The sequence below is a fragment of the Mobula birostris genome, chromosome 6, assembly GCF_030028105.1.
Source record: "Mobula birostris isolate sMobBir1 chromosome 6, sMobBir1.hap1, whole genome shotgun sequence".
Classification (NCBI taxonomy): domain Eukaryota; kingdom Metazoa; phylum Chordata; class Chondrichthyes; order Myliobatiformes; family Myliobatidae; genus Mobula; species Mobula birostris.
The window spans coordinates 1231221-1257833 of NC_092375.1; the positions used below are offsets into that span (position 1 = coordinate 1231221).

The 26613-nt window shown below is 44.8% G+C and overlaps 1 protein-coding gene across 4 annotated transcripts in view; it reads right to left on the minus strand.

The window, feature by feature from the left end:
- Nucleotides 1–337: 337 nt before the first annotated feature.
- u2af1 (U2 small nuclear RNA auxiliary factor 1) overlaps nucleotides 338–26613 on the minus strand; it is an 81779-nt gene continuing 55503 nt past the window's right edge. For 2 of the 4 annotated variants that reach the window (XM_072259805.1, XM_072259803.1), the window contains exons 7-9: nucleotides 10951–11043; nucleotides 7775–7858; nucleotides 338–2111 (exon numbers count right to left, since the gene is read on the minus strand). In XM_072259805.1, the coding sequence (XP_072115906.1) occupies nucleotides 1982–2111; nucleotides 7775–7858; nucleotides 10951–11043 (307 nt within the window). In that variant the 3' untranslated portion in view covers nucleotides 338–1981. The remainder of the gene's footprint in view (nucleotides 2112–7774; nucleotides 7859–10950; nucleotides 11044–26613) is intronic. The other 2 variants (XM_072259807.1, XM_072259806.1) reach the window with 1 other exon arrangement.

Here is a 26613-nt window from a genome sequence, read left to right on the forward strand (position 1 = left end):
GGGAGTTGAAACTGTCTCTGAAATAGTCTCCCACTGAGAGGTATCACCTGATCTGGTTCATTGCCAGGTCCTAATCCAGTCAGTTCTAAAGTGATTGGACAGAACAAAGTGGTGCATCAAAACTGAAGCTAGACACCTCCTCTACTGGATGCCTTTCAGTGGTGAGCCAATCTTCACTCCACTACCATTATTCTGGACTAGGAGAGCCTGTCTGCATCTGCCACGTTTTGCAGGACTTCAGACTCTTGGTGCCCTGGTGTGCTGAGCTGACGTGCAAAGAATGGTGACACCTCACGGATCTGTGTCGAATGTTGGAAAGAACTGCTAGTGAGTGAAGTCAACGTCAAAGTATATTTATTGTTAAAGTATGTATGCAGAATACAACGCTGAAATTCGTCCTCCTGCAGGCAGGATTGAAACAAATAAACACCACGGAACCCATAAAGAAATCGTCAAACACCAACATGAAAAAAGGAACAAGTTGCCCAAACAGCAAAAAGGGAACACGAATATCAAACATCAAACCAGTAATATTCAGTTCAGCACTGTGCTGTTAGCCAATGTAGGGCTATTCTTTGCCGAAGCACCCCACTCTACATCCATTGCCCTGATCAAACTGCTCAACAACAAAAAGTAACCAGAATCCAGAAACATGTGCAACATAAACCTCAAAGTTCCCCAGAACAAATCCACAGACTCGCCGATCAATCCTGGAAACGTAGATCCCAAGACTTATGCACTTCCCTGCAAAAGCAAGAGGAAGGCTTGTGAAATGCAGGCAGATGGTGTCAAACACCTGCCCGTCCTCAGCGACTTCGACCTTGCTCAACACCTCAATCAGAGAGAAGCAACGGAGTCGCTCATGGGCTGACTGTATAGACACCTCAATGAGAAGCAGTGATTCTCATTGCAGCACTGCTGAACGGTAACCCGTTACTTACACTGTCAGCACATCCAGTATTTGGTGGGATCATGTACGTTCCCCCCCTCCATATTGTTTGTGTTAATTTCAGTACAATATTCACCCAGGATTCTTGCATTTAAGATGTCAGTATATCAATTGCCAGTTAATGTGACTCCAAGATACTCTGGCTTGGATGTGTGCACACAGATTCAGAGGGATATAGTGAGTAGACTGCCAAACCCCAGATCCAAGCTGCTTTGGACTTCAAGCTCCAATTCTGACATATTGCTTCAACAAGTGTCTTCAAGTATCTATTCAAGCATCTGAAGGAAGGCATGTTGAAGGGTCTTGGCCCAAAACATCGACAGTTCATTCCCTCCGCAGATGCTGCCTGACGTCCTGAGTTTCTGCAGCATTTTGTGTGTGTTGCCAGGACTACATTACCTGCATGGATACATTTTGCACCATCTAATTACTGAAATGGTACAGGTATCAAAATTAGAGGACTGGTGTCAGGATGTAGTAGTTACACACCTTCCAAACCAGGCCCCACCACTCAGCAGGATGACCTTTTTGTGCAAGGCCAAGAAAACAGGAAACTTTCTCCTGAACCTGTTTAGGCAATCAGTTAATGGTGAGGGCATGGGAGTGGATGGGGGGGGGGGGGGGAGAGAAAGGAGGGAATGAGAAATGAGGGAGAGAAACAAGGGAGGGAAAGAAAAGAGAGAGAAAGAAAGGAGGGGAGAGACAGAAAGAGACGGCAGAAGTGGAGAGACAAGATGGCTGGAGGGGAGGGGGAGAAATGACAGGAGGTGAGTTTGAGGAGGGAGAACAAGACAAGAGAGGAGGGGTTAGAGATCCATTCAGACATAAAACCAGATTATTAGCAAAAAGCTGAACTGGTATTGCAAATCAGCTAGCATCAGCTCCGTTTTTATTTTAAAAAGGTTTATTGGACATCAAAAAGAAACGAACTGAGGTTTATGTTAAACTGAAACATAAAAAGTATTAAATTCCAATCACATCTTGGTTTGTGGTCCTTCTATATGAGCTGTCATGCAGACTGCTGTCAGATGCTCAGAACCTCCCAGATCGTTCACGATCCTTGGAACGCCTACGATCACGGTCTCGATCCCGGCCACCACGGCCTCCACGCTCACGTGACCTAGAGCGCTTGCGCTCACGAGATCTTGATCTTGATCTGTGTCTATTACAAAGTACAAAGCCATTAAAACAACATCAAAACAAGCAGAAAATGCTGAAAGTACTCTGGTCACTATGCTTAAAAGTCACCAACTGGAAACAGTAACAGTGCTTATGCTTGCCCTGGTGGGCAGAGCAATGGCAAATTAAAATTAATTTTGATGATTGAGATGACAAAGTCGAGTAAGAATAGTAATGGCAGGAGAGACATAATAATGGATTGGGTCCTGAGGAGCACCAAGGAACACAAACCCAGCCATTTCTAAAGTTGGCAAGATACATAGGGTGTTGTTGAAGGCATACAAAATAGTTGGCTTCATTATCTGGAGCACAGAATATAATACAATTATATAAAGCAAAATGTGGACAATTCTGGTCACCACACCAAAGGAAGGATGTGACTGCACTGAAGAGGGTGCAGAGAAGATTGTTGCTTTAGGTGGAGCATTTCAGTTAGGATGGATAGGTTGGGTTTGTTATACTTGGAATGGAGCTGAGAGGGAACCAGCCAGGTACAGTACTATTCAAACGTCTCAGGCATACATACAGTTGCAAGAAAAAATTTGTGAAACCTTTGCAATTACCTGGTTTTCTACATTAATTAATCATAAAATGTGGTCTGACCTTCATCTAAGTAACAATAATAGACAAATATAATCTGCCTAAACTAATAACACATAAATAATTGTACTTCTTTTCAACACTGAGTACACCATTCAAACAATCGCAGTCTAGGTTCAAAAAAGGATGTGAAGCTCTGGGGTAAGGCCTTCTACAAAAGCTATTTGGAGTCGGGTGTTTCAATCAATGAGATGAGATTGGAGGTGTGGGTTGTCGAGGCACACTGTCCTATAAAAAAGACACGTCAAGTCAGGTTACTGACAGAGCCTGCTCTTCAAGAAAGATCTGTTTATGTGCACAATGCTTCGATCACAACAACTTCCAGAGGATCTTAGAAGAATTGTAGAGATGCATGAAACTGGAGAAGGCTACGAAACATTTCTAAAGACCCGAGTCCTCATCAGTCCACAGTCAGGGAAATTGTCTACAAATGGCAGAAATTCTGTACTGTTGGGAGTGCGCATCCTGCAAAGATCACACCAACAACACAATGTGCAATGCTGAAGGAGGTGAAAATGAACTTACGGGTAACAGAAGACCTGCAGAAATCTTTAGAACTTGCTAAAATCTCTGTTCATGTGTCTACTATAAGAAAAACACTGAAAAAGAGTGGTGTTCATGAAAATACACCACAGAGAAAACCACTGCTCTCCAAAAAAAAAACACTGCTGCAATGTCTCAAGTTTGCAAAACACCACCTGGATGTTCCACAACAATTCTGGGGCAATGTTCTGTGGACAGATGGGACAAGGTTGAACTTCTTGGCAGAAACGCACACCACTATGTTTGATAGAAAAAGGGCAGTGCACACCAACACCGAAACCTCATCCCAACTGTGAAGCACGGTGGAAGGAGTGTCATGGTTTGGGGCTGCTTGCTGCTTCGGGGCTTGGACAGCTTGCAATCATTGAGGGAACAGTACATTTTACAGGAGAATGTCAGGGTAGTGGTCCATCAGCTGAAGCTTAATATAATTTGGATGATGCCACAAGACAATGAGCTGAAACACAAGCGTAAATCAAAACCAAAATGGTTTAAAAAGAAGAAAGTTTGTGTTTTGGACTGACTAAGGCAGAATCCAGACCTCAAGCCAACTCTAATGCTGTGGCACAACCTGAAAAGGGCTGTTCATGCAAGGTATCCCAGAAATATCAATGAACTGAGATGGTTTTCTGTGGAAGAATGGTCTAAGATTCCTCATTGGCATTGTGCAAGTCTGATCACCAGCTACAGGAGGCGTTTGGTGGTGGTTATTGCTGCTAAAGGAGGTTCTACCAGTTATTAAACACAAGGGTAACCATACTTTTTCCAGTCTGGACTGCGAATGAGTAAACAATGTGTTCAATAAAGACATGAAAAGTACAATTGTTAGGCAGATTGTGTTTGTCTGAACTTAGATGAAGATCAGACCACATTTTACGTGTAATTAATGCAGAAAACCAGGTAACTTTTTTATGCAACTGTATATAGCTAGGGTGCCCAAGACAGTTTCACAGTACTGTAGTGACTTTTTTGTATCTTAACTATATTCATTATCATCATCAGGTGCCATGCCCAGTTTGAACTTTGACGGCAGGGCCCACACACTCCTGTTTCAGGTCAAGTGGATCAATTCATTGGTATTCATTTCCAGTTCTCTGGCTGCTGTATTACTGCCATAAAAAAAAAACTACTTTCATGACATATGTGAGTGATGATAAACCTGGTTTAGATAGGGGTCTCTATTATGGACCGAAGAGTAGGAAGGGGCCGAGAGAGGGAAATCATATTTGGGAAAGTAGGAAATGGAGAGCAGAGGGAGCAGAAGCACCAGAGAGACATTCTGTAATGATCAATAAACCAATTGCTTGGAATCAAATGAGCTTGTCTGGTGTTTCAGGGCTGAGTGTATCTGCCTCTGTGCCACTCCCAATCGCTGGCACTCCTTTTCTGCCAGCTGTCACACACCTCTCCTCGCCATTCCCAACATCCTTCGCTCCCACCAGATTTACAACTCACTCTCCACTCCACATTGACAAATACAATACTATGCAAAAGTCTTAGAGACCCTGGCACCAATCTTGTCTTGAGCAATGACAAAGTTCTACTCTATAAGGCACATTTATAGATGTGCCAGAGACCTTTGCACAGTACTGTATGAAGAATGAGAATGGAAATGAATAATGTAAATATAGGAAGCATTCTTACTGTAAAAGCAGCTAAAACTAAATGGCAATGAGGAAGAGGATCATTGGGCAGCTAAGGAATAATTCCTCAGTGGGTGATTGTAGTCTGCAACGTATTGCCTGGTTGGGTGGAGGCAGGAACTCTCACATCTATGAAAGATCTAAACAGGCACTTGGACTGCGAAGGTAATGCACAGACGGATGGCCAATATGGATGTGGTATGCTCTACAAGTGACATTTCTCAGAGAAATGGGGTATGCGGTTAGTGAACGGAAAGCAGTGGCCAGAAGGACACGGCCACGGCCCATGTTAGGCTATAAAATTCCGAGCAGTGAACATCTGCCAACAGCCTGTCCTGGTTCCTGGTCCAACCACGGCCAAGAAAGCTCATCAGTGCCTCTACTTCCTCAGAAATTTGGCTTGTCCCTGTCAACCCTCTCCAATTTTTGTCAATGCACCACAGAAAGTATTCTATCCAGATGCATCATGGCTTGGGATGGTATCTGCTTGGTTAGTGACCACAAGAAACTGCAGAGAATTGTAGATACAGCTCAGCACATCACCTAGCCTTCCCAACATGGGCACAGTCTATACTTCCCTACACGGGCACAGTCTATACTTCTATTATCAATAAAGCAGCCAGTATGATTGAAGACCTCAATCATCCCAGACATTCTCTGCTCTCTTCTCTCCCAGTGCGCAGAGCAGAAACAAAAGCCTGAAAGCACATACACCAGGCTGAAGGACAGCTTATAACACTATTAAATAATTCCCGAGTATAAGCTGGACTTTTGACCTCACAATCTACCTCACAGAACAGGCCTTTCGTCCCATGATCTATAACCTACTCTAACACTTACCGCCAACATAGCTCTGTTTTTTTTTCATCCATGTGCCACACCCCTTTATGATTTTGCACCTTATTGTTGACCTGCACTTTCTCTGTAGCGGTTACACTTTATTCTGCATTTTTATTGTTTTACCTTGTACTACCCCCCCCCCCCCCATTGCTCTGTGTATGAACTGATCTTATGAACAGTATGCAAGACATGCCTTTCACTGGATCTCAGTACTTAACAATAGTGAACAAATTCCAATTTCCTGGTTAGACGGCAGAAATATTCCACAGTTTGAGGTAGGACAGCACCTTGTCCTTCCACTGTGCCCACCAGCTGACAGCCCGTAGCACAGGCACAATCTGCCACCTTTATCACCTGAACTACAAGGACAGACAGCAAGGCAGCACGCTTACAGCTCCACACCTGGACGTCCCAGAAAACACCAGCCAATGTTTTCTTCATTCAGCATTGCATTAAATATCAGGTCTCCCACCAGCATTTGAAGCTCCAGAGAAAACTATTCAAATTTGGCCAACCCCACCTTACAGCTGTCTCTCATCGCAACAGCATACTGGTGAACCAGCATCCTGCTCTCCAATATTTCCATCTCAGCCTGAGATCCACAGCCCAAACTGATGCCATTGTACTTTCCCTGCGGACAAGCACAAGGCCACATTTCCCCCTGGTTCAACTATCATTCTCTGCACCGAAAAGCACACTCATTTTATCAGCAGCTTCACAGCCCACAATACCTCTGAACAAGGATATCTCTAACACTACTTACAAGATATCTACCAAATTCCTTCAGTGGAAGTACCTCATCTCCAGAACATCAGTCAAGAATTGATTCAATTTCTTCCCATCTGCTTCAACTGATTTCAAACTTTTCTAGTGTTGCATTATTGCTAACACCTTGGTAACACTACTCTGTACCATCCCATATAGCTGAAATATCCTTTTGATAATGGAGGAAAGGGGGAGATGAAAATTGCTTTCAGTCGTGCTAGTGCCAGAACACACTCCCAAATCACAACTGCCCAGAAGACTAATCTCTAAGCCCCTGAACAGACCACACCACTGCCTCCCACAACAGAGGCCATCACTGATGATTTGAAGAACCTGGGAATCTGATCATGACTCTCAATCATGTTAGTGAGCAGACACATTGGCTTCCCTGATGCTCAATGGATGATTCAGATACAGGAATCTCAGCCTTACAGGCAGGCAAGGACATTATTGCTAGTCCTTATTCACAATGAAGTCAGGGGAATCAAAGTCACCCTTAAGCTTTCACCCACACAATGCACTGGCACAGCAAAGGACCACTGTCACTACCAACCCTTCAGCCCAAGACACTCTTCGGCCGTCCTTCAGCCCCAGACGCTCGCCGTCCGCCCCTCAGCCCCAGACGCTTGCCGTCCGCCCCTCAGCCCCAGGCGCTCGCCGTCCGCCCTTCAGTCCCACTCGCCGTCCGCCCTTCAGCCCCAGACACTCGCCGTCCGCCCTTCAGCCCCAGACACTCGCCGTCCGCCCTTCAGTCCCAGACACTCGCCGTCCGTCCTTCAGCCCCAGACACTCGACATCCGCCCTTCAGCCCCACTCGCCGTCCGCCCTTCAGCCCCACTCGCCGTCCGCCCTTCAGCCCCACTCGCCGTCCGCCCTTCAGCCCCAGACACTCACTGTCTACTCTTCAGCCGCCGCCCTATAGTCTCAGCAGAGTGGAGCAGGGGACCACAGTAAGCGTGTAATTCAGCACAACACAGCACCGGTCCCGAGACAGGCCGGTGCCATGCTCGCTGACACATAACACAGCAGAGTTGGGAGTAATCACTGAAATTGGGACAAGATTGGGCATGAGGGATTCTATGGGCATCTCCATACTGAGTGTGAGTGGTGTGCTAGCCAGGATCACTGTCCGCTTCCCAGTCACCTCCAACCCACTTTAGGGGCACTCATCTCCCTTCCTCCCAAGTACTTAACTAGAATGGAATTAGTCTGATGCATGTCATTGCCACTCAGACTGAAGAAGGATCTTACTCACCTGATGGCAGCCATTAAGTGCTTTGGGGTGATGGTTAGCAGCCGTTTGTCCCCAGACGAGGTCACACGGCTACCGTGCTGCTGGCTGAAATACATGGGAAATGGTGATGCATTGTTGGTTAGAACATAACATCAGTAATTACACTTGGAATGGAGGTAGCCTCGATGAGTGGGAGAGCAGAGGGGCCAGAGGCAGACTCACTATCTATAAAGACTTAATGGTTTTCCAGTCCAAGTATCTGACTTCCACCACGGACACCCAGGCCTACAGCTGCCCTCTCATCAGGACAGTCTGCGGGTCTCCGCTTCTTCCTTGATCTGATCCTCACCCATCACCTTCCTCCACCTGCCTCAAAGTAAACACTATTCACCCCAGATGAGCACAAGCAATGCCCCGTGGGTCGGTGAAACATTGTATCCCTTCTTTTTATCTAAAGGACCCGTGGGCTTTATGGTTGCTTTCTTCTCTCTATCAGAACTAAAAACTTTTCAACTTTACTGGCACCATCTCCCCCTTGACTGGTCTCTCCCTCCTCCCTCCATCTCCAGAAACTTTCAGAACATGCCACGATGCCAGTCCATTCTGAGTTAGCCTGCTCTCCTTAAGCAATATTATTCTAGAGGTCTTCCTTTCCCCATCACTGACCACATCTGCCTACTTCCACGTGCACTTTCACCACTGCGCTTCCCTCAATGAAACATAACAGGGTTCTCCATCCAATATTCTTCACTGTCAGTGTTATCACCAACCACTACCAATCTACAGTACTAGTAGGCACACCTTTCCTTCATCACCCCATGTTCTGTAGAGCAGTTCCTTTTACAATACCCTGGTGTACACAGTCACCCCAAATCCCATCGCACCTCTAGAAACAAATACAGGCATCTAAAACCCACCTTTCTTCCTCATTCAGTGATTTTATTTGACTCTGCTCACAATGTGGTATTTTCTACATTACTGAGACCAAATGGGGATTTGGTATCCAGTCTGCAGAACACGTTTAGTGCACGAACAGAACCAAGCTTCCAGTTGCTCATCACTAAAATTCCACCCACTCTGCACCTCACAACCTCTCAACGCAAGCTTGACTAAACCATTTAACAATGGTTGTCAATACAAGACCACGGTAGGTCACATCTAACCAATAGAGCTTTTCGAGAAAGTTACCAAGAAAGTTGATGAAGGCAAGGCAGATGAAGTCTACATGGACGTTAGCAAGGCCACTTGACAAGGTCCTGCATCAGAGACTGGTCAAGAAGGTTCAGTTGATCGGCATTCAAAATGAGGTAGTAAAATGGATTAGACATTGGCTTTTTGGGAGAAGCCAGAGAGTGGTAGTAAAGCGTGACTAGAGGCCTGTGACTAGTGGAGTGCCACAAGGATTGGTGCTGGATCCATTGTTTTGACATCTATAATCGATGATCTGGACAATAATGTGGTTAAGTGAATCAGCAAATTTGTGGATGACACCAAGATTGGGGGTGTACTGGACAGTGAGGGAGGCTATCACGGCTTGCAGTGGGATTTGGATCAGCTGGAAAAGGGCAGATGGAATTTAATGCAGAAAAGTGTAAGGGGTTGCACTCTGATACGACCAATCAGGGTAGGTCTTACACAGTGAATGATAGGGCACTGAGGAGTGTGGCAGAACAAAGGCAACTGGGAATACAGGTCATTTGTTTGATGAAAGTGGTGCCACAGAAGATAGGGCCCTAATGAAAACTTCTGGCACATTGGCCTTCATAAATCAATGTATTGAGTGTATGGGATGTTATGTTGATGTTGTATAAGATGTTGGTGAGGCCTAACTTTGAGTATAGTGTGCAGTTTTGGTCACAGGAAAGATGTAGACAAGGTTGAAAGAGGACAGAAAAAGACTGAAGTTAGTCGGTTAGGACTTTATCCCCTGAAATGTGGAAAACTGAGGAGATTTCATAGAGATATAGAGAATTATGAGGGGTATAAATGGGGAAAATACAAGCAGGCTTTTTCTACAGAGGTTGGGTAGGACTACAGCTAGAGGTCATGGGTAAAGGGTGAAAGATACATATGTTTAAGGGAAACTTGAGAGGAATCTTCTTCACTTAGGGGGCTGTGAGTGTGGAACAAACTGCCAGTGGCAAGTGGTGTATATGAGCTTGATTTCAACATTCAAGAGAAGTTTGTATAGGTACATGGATGGCAGGGGAATGGAGTGCTATGATCTCTGGGCGCAGGTTGATGGGACTAGGCAGGTTAAATGGTTTACCATGGACTAGATGGGTCGAAAGACTTGCCTCAGCACCGTACTTTTCTGTGACTCTGAGTCCTATTTACATTCCCAAATTCATTCCAGTTCCTTCTATCCCATTACACCATCCCTTTGTACATTTAACGTTCCCACACACTGCCTATCCAGTCATCCACCATGAAGTTATTCCGTTCCCTCACTTCAAACATTTAACTCGGAGGGGTTTCCTGTTTTAGAGGAAGGTCACATTTGATCAGATACTGCCTGAATAGAGTGGCCATGGCTATTATCTTCAAGGGGCTGCTCATTCAGCTGATACAACTGTGAATTTAGTGCAAGACAGACTAATACTGATGATAGCAACATCTTAATTTAAATCCTTAGGCACCAGATACTTCAGTATTGAATTGGAGGTAGAGAGGGTATGGGAGGGGCTGCAATGTTGCTTGGAATGCAGATTGAGGCAATATGACAAAGAAATGACAACACTGAAACAGTTAGCAGATAATTTACAATGGCTTCAGAATGAACTTTAAATGCAGGAGAGCTCCACTGTCTTTGGAGCTCAGAGGAAAGGAGTCTCCTGCAGAGGATGCAGCTGGCGGGTGGCCAAAGGAATGTGGGAAAGTGACTAATGAATGGATGTGGACTATTTGGTCAGAAAGTTAAACACTGGCTATCAGATTGGATTGTTCCCACACTGCTATTCATACTGAGTTTATTGAACCAGTTCCACACATTCAGCATATCTGTCTGCAGTTTGTGCATAGGGGGAGGAAAGGGTTAAATGGTTATATCCTCTTATGTGCCCACTGCAGACTGCAGGGACTCCGACTGTGTCTGCACGTGATTCAAAGACTCCTGTCACACATGCACTACTGCCAAAGCTGCACTTGCAGCATTCACATGCACGAGTGGCCACGGAAAAAAAAAACATAAAACTGACCTCTTGCGACGGCGTCCATAAAGCTCACGGCGTAACTCCCGTGAAATCGGCTTCAGGTGCATGAAGTTACAGAAGCCCCCCCGGGTGCATTCCCTGTAAAACAAACATTGCATGGCTCAGCAAAATCAAGGCACGCATAGTCAGATCCCTTCAGCCCTTCATTCCATCATGCTCCAATCCCATTCACTTTATCCTGCCACCTCCTGCTTTTCCATCTAATTCATACCCAGCAGAGAGGCCATTCAGCCCAACAAATCCATGCCAATCAGTTGGCACCCAGCTCCCAATAGAAGCCTGTAGCCTTCTATGCCTCCACAACCAAGGAGCTCACCTAAACACTTGTTAAACACTGCCTGCACCAGTTGCTAGGTCAGCTGGTTTCCAGGGGTCATCTGGAAGGTGGTACCGTGTTATTAATGGGAAGGGCAGTGGCAACTAAAAAAGTCATGAAGGTAAAGATGGAATATGGAAGTAAGCAAGCCAATAATATTAAAGAGGATACCAAAAGTTTCTTCAGATACACAAAGCATAAAAGAGAAGCGAGAGTGGATATTGGACCACCGAGAAACGATGCTGGAGAGGTATTAATGGGGGAATAACAAAATAGCAGATGAGCTGAATAAGTATTTTGCATCAGTCTTCTCTGTGGAAAACACTAGATGGAGAGGTACTTTATTGATCTCAAAGGAAATTACAGTGTCACAGTAGCATTACAAGTGCACAAATATAAATATTAGGAAAGAAGTAGAAAGAATACAAATAAATTACTACAAAGTCTAACCCGGGGGGGGGGGGGGGGGGGGGTCGTCATCACTTTCCTGGATATAGGTTGACTCATTATAGAGCCTAATAGCCGAGGGTAAGAATGACCTCATATAGCGCAATTGTCTTAGTCTATTAGTAAAAGTGCTAAGTGCTCCCCTGTTCAGCTAAGGTGGTATGCAGAGGGTGAGAAACATTGTCTGGAATTGTCAGGATCAGGATTTTCCACAGGGTCCTTTGTTCTACCCCAGCCTCCAGTGTGTCCAGTTTGACTCCTATAACAGAGACAACCTTTCTAATCAGTTTATTGAGCCTGTTGGCATTCACTGTGTTGATACCATTGCCCCAGCTCACCATCAAATCCTGATTTGATGGAGATGGACGTAAGAAGCACAGAGGAACATCTGGAGAAACATCCGAAATGCCCACTTCGCTGCCGCTGCTACTGTGCAATTGAGAATCTCCAGAGGGAAGGCCCCAAATCCTCAGCTTTGCCTGTTGCTTGGCGACCGGGGTCGGGGTCGAAGCGCTCGACAGAGATGGTGCTCGGTGTCAGAGGCTCGAAGTTTTCAGATGGACTCAAGAGCTGGCTGTGGTCGGGTGCTTCCAGGATGCTGCATCGGCAAGTTTGCGGCGCTGGAGGATCATGGCAGGGAGAGTTTTCTTCCTTCTACCGTCTGCGTGAGATGATGGGACTTTCGAGAGACTTTGAGACTTTTTTTTTTTACTGTGCCCATGGTCTGTTCTTTATCAAATTACGGTATTGCTTTGCACTTTTGTAAATATATGTTATAATTATGTGGTTTTTGTCAGTTTTTCAGTCTTGGTCTGTCTTGTGTTTCTGTGATATCATACTGGGGGAACATTGTATCATTTCTTAATGCATACATTACTAAATGACAATAAAAGAGGACTGTGTGTCCTCATAATCTAATCTAAATACCCAACTATTGCGGGAGTCATCACAGAATTTCTGCAGATGACATGACTCAGTGAGGTATACATGGTAAACAGGAAGGGAGCCAATACAGTACCCTGTGGGGCCCCAGTGCTGCTTATAGCCATGTCTGACACATAGCTCTGAAGTCACACATACAGTGGCATGCAAAAGTTTGGGCATCCCTGGTCAAAATTTCTGTTACTGTGAATAGCTAAGCAAATAAAAGATGAACTGATTTCCAAAAGGCATAAAGTTAAAGATGACATATTTCTTTAATTTTTTAAGCAAGAAAACTTTTTCAGGCATCTAGTTCTTTGAGATTCTTGGGCCGTCTTGCATGCACTGCTCTCTTGAGGTCTATCCACAGATTCTTGATGATGTTCAGGTCAGGGGATTGTGAGGGCCATGGCAAAACCTTTAGCTTGCGCCTCTTGAGGTAGTCCATTGTGGATCTGGAGGTGTGTTTAGGTTCATTATCCTGTTGTAGAAGCCATCCTCTTTTCATTTTTGGCTTTTTTACAGATGATGTGATGTTTATTTCCAGAATTTGCTGGTATTTAATTGAATTCATTCTTCCCTCTACCAGTAAATGTTCCCCATACCACTGGCTGCAACACAAGCCCAAAGCATGATCGATCCACCCCCATGCTTAACAATTGGAGAAGTGTTCTTTTCATGAAATTCTGCACCCTTTTTTCTCCAAACATACCTTTGCTCATTGTGGCCAAAAAGTTCTATTTTAACTTCATCAGTCCACAGGACTTGTTTCCAAAACGCATCAGGCTTGTTCAGATGTTCCTTTGAACCTTTTGAATAGAACTTTTTGGCCGCAATGAGCAAAGGTATATTTGGATGATACGAAAATAGGTGGAGGAACAGGTAGTGTTGAGGAAGCAAAGAGGCTGCAGAAGGATTTAGACATATTATGAGAATGGGCAAAAAAGTGGCAGATGGAATACGGTGTTGAGATCACAAGATAAAAGAGCAGAAGTAGGCCATTCGGCCCATTGAGTCTGCTCCGCAGCTCCCCCATGAGCTAAACTATTCACCCATCTAGTTCCAATTTCTGGCTTTTTCCCCATATCCCTTGATACCCTGACTAATAAGTACCTGTCAATCTCCTCCTTAAACACCCTCAATGATCGGGCCTCCACAGCCATACGTGGCAACGAATTCCACAAATCCATGACCCTCTAGCTAAAAAAATTTCTCCTCATCTGTTTTAACTGGGTACCCTCTAATTCTAAGACTATGGCCTCTTGTCCTGGATTCACCCACCAAGGGAAACAGCCTTTCCACATCTACTCTGTCCAACCCTTTCAACATTTGAAACGTTTCTACGAGATCCCCTCTCATTCTTCTATACTCTAATGAATACAATCCAAGAGCCGACAGACGCTCCTCATATGTTAGCCCCTGCATTCCAGGAATCATCCTTGAAAATCTCTGAACTCTCTCCAACATCAGTATATCCTTTCTAAGATAGGGGGCCCAAAACTGCACACAGTGTTCCAAATGAGGTCTCACCAGTGCCCCATATGTGTATGGTAGAAGAAATAAAGGTGCAGACTGTGTTCTAAATGGAGAGAAAATTCAAAAATCTAAGGCACAAAGGGATTTGGGAGTCCTCTTGCAGATTTGCAGATTGAGTTGGTGGATGGCAAATGCAATGTTAAGTGTTCACTTGAAGAGGGTAATACAAAAGGATGTAATCTTGAAACTTCATGAAGCATTTGTGAGGTCTCACTTGGAGTAATGTGAGCAGGTTTGGGCCCCTTAGAAAGGATGTGGTGAAACTGGAGAGTTTAAAGGAGGTTCATGAAAATTCCAGATTTGAATGGCTTGTCATATGAAGAACGTCTGATGGCTCAGGACCTGTATTCACTAGAATTCAGAAGAATGATGGGTGACCTCATTGAAACCTGTTGAATGGTGAAAGGCCTTGATAGAGTGGATGAGAGGATGTTTCCTATGGTGGGAGAGTCTAAGACCAGTGGACACAGCCTCAGAATAGGGGAGCGTCGTTTTAGAATGGAGATGAAGAGGAATTTGTTGCTGCAGAGAGCTGTGGAGGCCGAGTCAATTAAGGGAGAGGTTAATAGATTGTTGATTGGTCAGGCATGAAGGGATACTGGCGGGGGGAGGTTGAGGCAGGACATTGGAGCTGATTGGCCATGATGAAATGGCGAAGCAGACTTAATGGACCAAATGGCCTAATTCTTACGTTTTTATGGAACCAGGTGCCGTGTTGTTAATGGAAAGGCTGTGAGCCATGCTGTTATGTTGTTAATGAGAAGACAGTGGGCATGTCCAGCTCAGGCTGTACTAATTGAGAGATAGACTCAATATTGAAAACTACCTCAGGTTTAACAAAGAACACACCAACAACAACCTTTTACTCCACGTCAGCAAGACCAAGGAGATGACTATTGCTTTCCAGAGGAGCAAACCAGAGGTCCATGAGCAAGACCTCATCAGAGGATAAGAGGTGGAGAGAATCAGCAACTTTAAATTCCCCCGTGTTATCATTTCAGAGGACCTGTCCTGGGCACAGCACACAAATGCAATGCCGAATAAAGCACGTTAGCACCCCTATTTCCTCAGGAGTTGTGAGTATTCGGCATGACATCTAAAACTTTGTCAAACGTCTATAGATGTGTCGTGGAGAATATATTGACTGGCTAGATCACAGCCTGGTGTGGAAACACCAAAGCCCTTGAACAAAAAGTTCTACAAAATGTAGTGGGTATGGCCCAGTCCATCATGGGTAAAGCCTTCCCCATCGTTGAGCACATCTACATACTTTATACTTTATTGTCGCCAAACAGTTGATACTAGAATGTACAATCATCACAGCGATATTTGATTCTGCGCTTCCCACTCCCTGGATTACAAATATTAAATATTAAAAATAGTAAGAGTAAATATTAATTTAAATTATAAATCATAAATAGAAAATAGAAAAATGGAAAGCAAGGTAGTGCAAAAAAAAACCAAGAGGCAGGTCCGGATATTTGGAGGGTACGGCCCAGATCCGGGTCAGGATCCGTTCAGCAGTCTTATCACAGTTGGAAAGAAGCTGTTCCCAAATCTGGCCATACGAGTCTTCAAGCTCCTAAGCTTTCTCCCGGAGGGAAGAGGGACGAAAAGTCTGTTGGCTGGGTGGGTCGTGTCCTTGATTATCCTGGCAGCACTGCTCTGACAGCATGCAGTGTAAAGTGAGTCCACAGATGGAAGATTGGTTTGTGTGATGTGCTGCGCCGTGTTCACGATCTTCTGCAGCTTCTTTCGGTCTTGGACAGGACAACTTCCATACCAGGTTGTGATGCACCCTAAAGGAATGCTTTCTACAGTGCATCTATAAAAATTAGTGAGAGTTTTAGGAGACAGGCCAAATTTCTTTAGTTTCCTCAGGAAGTAAAGGCACTGGTGGGCCTTCTTGGTAGTGGACTCTGCTTGGTTGGACCAAGTCAGGTCATTTGTGATATTGACCCCGAGGAACTTAAATCTTTTGACCTGTTCCACTTGCGCACCTCTGATGTAAATTGGGTCGTGCGGTCCGCTACTCCTTCTGAAGTCAACAACCGATCCTTCGTCTTGCTGACGTTGAGGGATAGGTTATTGTCTTCACACCATGCCACCAGGTTCTTAATTTCCTCTCTGTACTCAAACTCATCGTTACACGAGATACGGCCCACAATTGTTGTGTCATCAGCAAACTTATATATTGAGTTTGATGGAAACTTGGCTACACAATCATGGGTGTACAGTGAGTACAGCAGGGGGCTGAGTACACAGCCTTGTGGGGCACCGGTGCTCACAGTGATTGTAGAGGAGAGCTTGTCCCCTATTTTTACAGCCTGGGTCCTGTGAGGAAGTTGAAGATCCAGCTGCAGATCTGAGCGCTAAGGCCCAGGTTCCGGAGCTTAGGAATCAGTTTATTTGGAATGATGGTATTAAAGGCAGAGCTGTAGTCAATGAAAAGGAGCCTTATGTATGCGTCTTTATTCTCCAAGTGTTCTAAGGAGGAATGTAGGGCCAGAGAGATGGCATCTGCCGTTGACCTGTTGCTCTGGTAGGCAAACTGCAAAGCATCGAGGTTGACCGGTAGGCTCTGGTTGATGTGTGCCATAACCAATCACTCAAAGCACTTCATAGTAATTGATGTCAGAGCCACAGGATGATTCAGGCATGCCACCTTGCTCTTCTTTGGCACTGGGATTATCGTTGCCTTCTTAAAACACGACGGGATCTTAACCTGAAGCAAGGAGCAGTTGAAGATGTCAGCAAACACTCCAGCTAGCTCGCTTGCACAGGTCCGGAGAACCCGTCCCAGGACGCCATCTAGGCCCGTCGCCTTCCTTGGATTTATCTTCAGGAACGCCTTTCTAACGTCCTCCTCGGTGACAATGAATCTCGACGCCACCAGGTCCGGGTCATCCAGAGGGAGCAGGACGCTCCTCTTCTGTTCGAATCTTGCGAAGAATACGTTAAGATCATCAGAGAGAGAAGCGCCACAGTTATTGATATTCCCAGCCTTTTCTTTGCACCCAGTGATCTCATTTAGATCCTGCCATAGTCTACTGGCATCCTTTTGGTTAGCCTGGGCTTCCAATTTGGCTCGATATTGCCTCTTGGCGTCCTTAATGGCTTTCCGGAGCTCACTCCTGGATTCTGTGTAGCGACTGATATCCCCGGACCTAAAAGTCGCAGCTCTAGCCTTTAAAAGGGACTTGACCTCATAATTCCTCCAAGGTTTCCGGTTAGGGAATACCTGGATCGTCTTGCGAGACACACAGTCCTCCGTGCATTTCCAAATAAAGTCCATGACAGCTGAGGCATACTCATCGAGGTTAGATGCCGAGTCCTTGAATACTAACCAGTCCACCGATACAAAGCAGTCACGGAGGACCTCATCTGTTTCCTCCGTCCAATGTGACACTACTTTTGACACCGTGACCTCCCGCTTCAGTTTCTGTTTGTAAGCTGGGAGGAGGAGTACGGCCTGATGGTCCAATTTTCCGAAGTGAGGTCGTGGGATGGAACGGTAGGCATCCTTGACTGCGGTGTAGCAGTGGTCAAGAATATACGGGCCTCATGCTGTGCATCATGAATGGGGACGGGAGAGGTTCCGGAGGATCGGAGGGTTGCAAACGTTGTTCCCTTATTCAAGAAAGGGAGTAGAGACAGCCCAGGAAATTATAGACCAGTGAGTCTTTCTTCCATGGTTGGTAAGTTGATGGAGAAGATCCTGACAGGCAGGATTTATGAACATTTAGAGAGGCATAATATGATTAGAAATAGTTAGCATGGCTTTGTCAAAGGCAGGTCATGCCTTACGAGCCTGATTGAATAATTTTTTTTTTTGAGGATGTGACTTCACCCTGACATCTCCTCTGTATCTACTTCCAAGCACCTTAAAACTGCTCTCTCATGTTAGTCATTTCAGCCCTGGGAAAAAGCCTGAGTATCCACACGATCAATGCCTCTCATCATCTTATACACCTCTATCAGGGTCACCTTTCATATTCTGTCGCTCCAAGGAGAAAAGGCCGAGTTCACTCAACCTATTCTCGTAAGGCATGCTCCCCAATACAGGCAGCATCCACCTCACACTTATCTGGGTTGAACTCCATCTGTCACTTCTCAGCTCAGTTTTGAATCCTATCGACATCCCGCTGTAACCTCTGACAGCCCTCCACACTATCCACAATACCTCCAACCTTTGTGTCATCAGCAAGTTACTAACCCATCCCTCCACTTCCTCATCCAGGTCATTTATAAAACTCACAGAGTAAGGGTCCCAGAACAGATCCCTGAGGCACACCACTGGTCACCAATCTCCATGCAGAATATGACCCGTCTGCAATCACTCTTTGCCTTTTGTGCGTAAGCCTATTCTGGATCCACAAAGCAAGGTCCCCTTGGATCTCATGCCTCCTTACTATCTCAATAAGCCTTTCATGGGGTACCTTAATGCCTTGCTAAAATCCATATACACTACATCTACTGCTTTACCTTCATCAATGTGTTTCGTCACATCCTCTCAAATTTCAATGTGAACTTGATCATATTGTGATCACTGTTCCCTTAGGGTTTCTTAACCCCAAGCTCTCTTATCACCTGCACAACACCCAATCCCCTTGTGACAACTGATCAACACACAGAAACATGATACTGCTGCTGGGCTGGCAGGGTACCGAATCTCTGAAGACGGAGGCAGCAGCCTTGCATTACTGATTGAGGCTGCCACTGTGGCAGTACAGAGGGAGAATATCCTAGAAAACTCATCTAATGAAAGCTTATGGATAGAAGCTAAGGAGAAAGGGGCAATCTCTTTGCTGTGTACACACACACACACAAGGCTCTGAACAGAGGCGATATGTAAACAAAGATCATAGAGAGACACAAAAGCAGAGCAGGTGGGGATTTCAACTTTCCCAGGATTCACTGGAACTATTTTGGTGTGAAAGGCTGAGGGTGAAATTTTCAAACGACGCCTATGAACAGGTTCAGAGATAAACCGATGAGAGAAGGGGGCAGAACTGGAGCTAATCTTGGAAAATGAAGGCAGGCAAATGTCAGAGGGACAGCACTTCATAGACGCCAAATTTTAAGGTAGTTCTTGATAGGGGCAGAATGGTCCAGGAATGAAGAAAAGTCCCAACCTATTCAACCTTTCTCTGTAACTGAGTTTCTCAAGTCCCGGCAACATCCTTGTAAACCTTCTCTGCACTCTTTCAACCTTATTTATATCCTTCCTGTAATTTGGTGACTAAAACTGAACACAATACTCCAGATTCGGCCTCACCAATGCCTTATACAACCTCATAACATTCCAGCTCTTATACTCAATACTTTGATTATTAGAAGCCAATGTACCAAAAGCTCTCTTTACGACCCTATCTACCTGTGACACCACTTTTAGGGAATTTTGTATCTGTATTCCCAGACCTCTCTGTTCCACTGCACTCCTCAGTGCCTTACCATTAACCCTGTATGTTCTACTTTGGTTTCTCCTTCCAATGTGCAATACCTCACACTTGTCTGTATTAAACTCCACCTGCCATTTTTCAGCCCATTTTTCCAGCTGGTCCAAGTCCCTCTGCAGGCTCTGAAAACCTTTCTCACTGTCTACTACACCTCCAATCTTTGTATCATCAGCAAATTTGCTGATCCAATTTACCACATTATCATCCAGATCATTGATATAGATGACAAATAACAGTGGCACACCACTAGTCACAGGCCTCCACTCGGAGAAGCAATTCTCTACTACCACTCTTTGGCTTCTTCCATTGAGCCAATGTCTGATCCAATTTACCACCTCTCCATGTATACTTAGCGACTGAATTTTCCTCCCATGCGGGATCTTGTCAAAGGCCTTACTGAAGTCCATGTAGACAATATCCACTGCCTTCCCTTCATCCACTTTCCTGGTAACCTGCTCGAAAAACTCCAACAGATTGGTCAAACATGACCTACCATGCACAAAGCCATGTTGACTCTCCCTAATAAGTTCCTGTCTATCCAAATGCTTGTAGATTCTGTCTCTCAGTACTTCCTCCAATAACTTACTTACTACCGACGTTAAACTTACCGGCCTATAATTTCCCGGATTACTTTTTGATCCTTTTTTAAAGGATGTCTTAATGCATTTAAATAAACTATTGCTGCTTAAAACAGATGGAAACAATACTGATTGTGGACAAATGCACCCTCATAGGATTCCACAGAGGAAGCATGGCTGCAGGTCAGGGATACGAGTGCGTTTAAGGAAACGCATTTTAAACTCCCAATACCGACCATCTTGCTGGCAAACATGAAATCTCTGGTGAATAAAATCAATAATCTCAGAGCTAGGGTGCTGAATCAAACCTAAGACCGCGTGTGTCCTTTGTTTCACAGAATCCTGGTTAACCGCTTCCGTACCGGTTTACTACACACTGTCAGGATAGATCTATAGAGTCTCTCAAAAGCAGAGGTGGAGGAGTATGCCTCATGATCAACTCCTATTGGTGCACAAATATATCAATACTGTCTCAATTCTACTCACCAGACCTAGAGTATCTCGCAGTTAAGTGCCGCCCACTTTAACTACCACAGGAGATTTCCGGGATCATTTTGGTAGTGGTATACATTCCACCTCAGGCCAATGTCAATCAGGCTTTAGATGATTTGAGCAATGGGATCAACATGTACAAAACAGCACACCCTAACACCTTCACCATCGTTTTGGGAGATTTTAACCAAGCCAGTCTGGAAAAAAAAAACCCCACTAAACAAGTACCATAAACAGATCACGTGCAATACCAGAGAAAACAACACACTGGACCATTGCTAGACCACTATCAAGAATGCCTACCGTGCTATTCCACGTCCTCACTTCAGAAAGTCTGATCACCTGGCTGCACTTCTACTCCCTGAGTATAGGCAGAGACTGAAGACTGTAGCACCAGCAGTGAGACAAGAAGGTATGGACAAGGGAGGCACAGGAGCACTTACAGGACTGCTTTGAATCGGTGGACTGGACCATATTCAGGGATTCATCTTCGAATCTGGATGAGTATGCTGCAGTTGTTACTGACTTCATTAAAACCTGTGGACCCAGGTCCGTACTAGAAAGCCAGGTATGACTTGTGGAGGACCTTTTCAAGGGCGAAGAGACAATTTTGAATGAAGTTTGAGGTGACATCGGATGTACGACAAAGGTTTGCAAGACATTACCTCCTGCAACGCGAAACCCAATAGCATGAATGGCAGCGATGCTTCTCTACCTGATGAACTCAACGCCTTCCATGCCTGCTTTGAAAGGGAGAATACAACTACAGCTGTGAAGATCCCTGCTGCACCTGGTGACCCTGTGATCTCTGTCTCAGAGGCTGATGTGAGCTGCCTTAAGGACTATCGCCTGGTAGCACTCACATCTACAGTGATGAAATGCTTTGAGAGGTTGGTCATGACTAGACTGAACTCCTGCCTCAGCAAAGATTTGGACTCATTGCAATTTGCCTATTACCACAATAGGTCAACCGCAGATGCAATCTCAATGGCTCTTCACATGGCTTTGGACCACCTGGACAACACAAACACCTATGTCAGGATGCTGTTCATCATCTATAGCTCAGCATTTAACACCATCATTCCCACAATCCTGATTGAGAAGTTACAGCACCCAGGCCTCTGTACCTCCCTCTGCAATTGGATCCTCAACTTCCTAAATGGAAAACCACAAATTGTGCAGATTCGTGACAATGTCTTCTCCTCGCTGATGATCAACACTGGTGCACCTCTGGGGTGTGTGCTCAGCCTACTGCTCTACTCTCTATAACCATGACTGTGTGGCTAGGCATAGCTCAAATACCATCTATAAATTTGCTAATGACACAACCATTGGTTGGTAGAATCTTAGGTGGAGATAAAAGGGTGTACGGGAGCCAGATATGCCAACTAGTGGAATGGTGTCGCAGCAACAACCTGGCACTCAACGTCAGTAAGACAAAAGAGCTGACTGTGGACTTCAGGAAGGGTAAGACGAAGGAACACATACCAATCCTCATAGAGAGATCAGAAGTGGAGAGAGTGAGCAGTTTCTAGTTCCTAGGTGTCAAGATCTCTGAGGACCTAACCTGGTCCCAAAATATCAATGCAGCTATAAAGAAGGCAAGACAGTGACTATACTTCATCAGGTGGTTGAAGGGATTTGGTACGTCAACAAAAACACTCAAAAACATCTATAGATTTACCGTGTAGAGCATTCTGATAGGCTGCATCACTGTCTGGTATGGGGGGGGGGTAGCTACTGAACAGGACTGAAAGAAGTTGCAGAGGGTCGTAAATTTAGTCAACTCCATCTTGGGTACTAGCCTACTATTGAGTGGCTAAGCACCAGGCAGTGTCTCAGAAAGGCAGCATCCATTATTAAGGACCTCCAGCACCCAGGACATGCCTTTTTCTCACTATTATCATCAGTAGGAGGTACAAAAGCCTGAAGGCACACACTCAGCGATTCAAGAACAGCTTCTTCCCCTCTGCTACCTGATTCCTAAATGGACATTGAACCCGTGAACACTAGCTTACTGTTTAAATATATACTGTTTAAATATATATTATTTCCATTTCTGCATGACTTTTAATCTATTCAATATACTTATATTGTAACTGATTTACATTTTTACTTATTTTTTTTTCTCTCTTCTATATATGTATTGCAATGACAATAGACAATAGGTGCAGGAGTCGGCCATTTAGCCCTTCGAGCCAGCACCGCCATTCACTGTGATCATGGCTGATCATCCACAATCAGTACCCCGTTCCTGCCTTCTCCCCATATCCCTTGACTCCACTATCTTTAAGAGCTGCATCTAACTTTCTTGAAAGCATCCAGAGAATTGGCCTCCACTGCGTTCTGAGGCAGAGCATTCCACAGATCCACAACTCTCTGGGTGAAAAGGTTTTTCCTCAACTCTGTTCTAAATGGCCCACCCCTTATTCTTAAACTGTGGCCTCTGATTCTGGACTTCCCCAACATCAGGAACATGTTTCCTGCCTCTAGCGTGTAAAAATCCCTTAATAATCTTGTATGTTTCAATCAGATCCCCTCTCATTTTTCTAAATTCCAGTGTATACAAGCCCAGTCGCTCCAATCTTTCAACATATGACAGTCCCACCATCCCAGGAATTAACCTTGTAAACCTACACTGCACTCCCTCAATAGCAAGAATGTCCTTCCTCAAATTTGGAGACCAAAACTACACACAATACTCCAGGTGTGGTCTCACCAGGGCCCTGTACAACTACATAAGGACCTCTTTGCTCCTATACTCAACTGTCCTTATTATGAAGGCTAACATGCCATTAGCTTTCTTCACTGCCTGCTGTTCCTGCATGCTTACTTTCAGTGACTGATGAACAAGGACACCTAGATCTTGTTGTACTTCCCCTTTTCCTAACTTGACATCATTCAGATAGTAATCTCCCTTCCTGTTCTTGCCACCAAAGTGGATAACCTCACATTTATCCACATTAAACTGCATCAGCCATGCATCTGCCACTCACCCAACCTGTCCAAGTCACCCTGCATTCTCATAACATCCTCCTCACATTTCACACTACCACCCAGCTTTGTGTCATCTGCAAATTTGTTAAAGTTACTTTTAATCCCTTCATCTAAATCAGTAATGTATATTGTAAATAGCTGCGGTCCCAGCACCGAGCCTTGTGGTACCCCACTAGTCACTGCCTGCCATTCTGAAAGGGACCTATTAATCCCTATTCTTTATTTCCTGTCTGCCAACCAATTTTCTATCCATGTCAGTACCATGTCACTGAACTTGCTGCTGCCAAGTTAACAAATTCCACGACACATGCCAGCGATAATAAACCTGATTCTGAAGTATAGGAGGACATGGGGATCTCAGAAGAGCAATATGGGGCCACTGGCAGACAGGACCGAGGAAAATCTCAAAGTATCTTACACACAGAGGATAACCAGAGAAAAAGAGAGAACCATTTAATAGGGATCAAGGCATCAAACTGCACTTGGAGTCAAAGAATGTAGGCAAGATCTTAAATGAATAGTTCTCAATTGTAGCCTTCAAAATGCTGTGAGAGTATTGCACCATCAGCCACTGAAGAGAAAGTGGGGAGAACACACACGTCCTCATTAAGGGGCAAGCAGTAGAAAGGCCAAGCAACTTCAAGTTCCTGAGTATCAACAGAATGATGGAATTCAAAAAGCATTATTTTCTGCCCTCCAATCACAAGAACAGCTCAGAATTTGAGATGAAGATAATGTTCACTACCTCTATAACCATCTTTTCCACAACTCTGGGATGCAATTCATCAGATTTCATCAGCATGCTGGTACTCTATTTAACATAGTCAAACTCCATAAAACTATTCACAAATCCCAATTCATGTGTGTTATGATATGTGGGAAATGTGGGGAGAAGCCTGAGTGTTACTGGAGTTTCAGTAATCATTTCTCCAGTTCCTCATCCTCACTGGACCCATGGCTCTGTTGTTCCTGCAGCTGTTTTTGTCTCTGAAGGCACAAGTCATTGTTTAATTCCTCTGCCTCCTTCTCCATTTCAGTACTTATTGATGCTGTTGCTTAATTCCTCCTGCCATCTTTCTCTCCAATCTGCTTCCTTTTCCATCCACTGCTGCCATTTTACTCTTTAGTGTCATCAAGCTCTTGGTTCTCCTTTGCCAGGTTCTAATGCTCACAATCAGCAGCCACATTGTTATTTCCAGCAACTGTATTTAATACTATCTTTGACGTCCTGCAGCCATGGACAGCCCACGTGTCCTCTTGTGGGTTTAGGGAGATTTTTGCCAATAATGCAACTTTTTGTCCACAGATCCCTGAAAGTTGCCTCACAGGTGGATAGGGTAGTTAAGAAAGCTTATGGGGTGTTAGCTTTCATTAGTTGAGGGATAGAGTTTAAGAGTCGCGATGTAATGATGCAGTTATAAAACTCTGGTTAGGCCACACTTGGAGTACTGTGTCTATTTCTGGTCACCTCACTATAGGAAGGATGTGGAAGCATTGGAAAGGGTACAGAGGAGATTTACCAGGATGCTGCCTGGTTTAGAAAGTATGCATTATGATCAGAGATTAAGGGAGCTAGGGCTTTACTCTTTGGAGAGGAGGATGATGAGAGGAGACATGATAGAGATGTACAAGATAATAAGAGGAATAGATAGAGTGGATAGCCAGCGCCTCTTCCCCAGGGCACCACTGCTCAATACAAGAGGACATGGCTTTAAGGTAAGGGCTGGGAAGTTCAAGGGGGATATTAGAGGAAGGTTTTTTTACTCAGAGAGTGGTTGGTGCGTGGAATGCACTGCCTGAGTCAGTGGTGGAGGCAGACACACTAGTGAAGTTTAAGAGGCTATTAGACAGGTATATGGAGGAATCCAAGGTGGGGGCTTATATGGGAGGCAGGGTTTGAGGGTCAGCACAACATTGTGGGCCGAAGGGCCTGTACTGTGCTGTACTATTCTATGTTCTAACCACTACTTATTCAATGTTCCACCCCAACCAATCACAGCCATATTTCTTCTAATTCTATTATAGTTATGTCTTCTTACATTTCGAACCCTAGTTTTGGACTGAATTACATCACCTTTGAACTCATAAGAATGAACAACACTGATGATTCTGGAGTCACGAGCACAAACCGATTAGATTTTACAATCACGTGGCAGTTTGTTTTCCAGTGCCAAGACTAGCTTTCTTTCATTTACCAGAATTTAAATTCTGCAGCTGCTCTGTGGGATCTGAGCATCTGTCTCTTGACTGGATTAACAGTCCAGCAAGAAGCAGTGCATTAACGTAACGCCAATACCAGTGACACTGCAATCAGTCTGCAGAACTGGAAGCACTCTGGAACAGGCATATCTTATCGCACGTACAGGCACAGAGCTAACTCTTTCATGGCAGATGTTACATTGATGGTACAGTTTTTAAAGTCCATCTTGACAATCTAAACAAAGGCAGCAGCTCGCAGGTGCTGCTATCTAGAGTTTGAACCATACTATGTTTCTGCAAATTGTTCACACCACCATACAGAGGAGATTGGGATCATCTGCAGGTACAAGGAAGGGTTTTGATGCTGCCATTTGATTTTTGACACAAACACTTCTGGTGATCTGGACTTCAACGGCATGACCTACATTTAATGCCCTTGAGAAGGTGGGAGTGAGCTTCTGCCTTCTATTACTACAGTCCTCCTGGTGAAGATGCCGCCACGATGTTGTTGGAGAAGCAGTTCAAGGTTTAGACCCAGTGATGGTAAAGGAACAGCATTATTTTTCCCACACATAATAACTGAGAGATGGTGGAATTCTTAGTGAAGATGATGTAAACAGGAGCATGTGCACCGCCCCTTCCTGCACTTTTTGATTTGTTGACACAAGGAAAGATTGCTGTCATGACACCATGTTGATAGGCT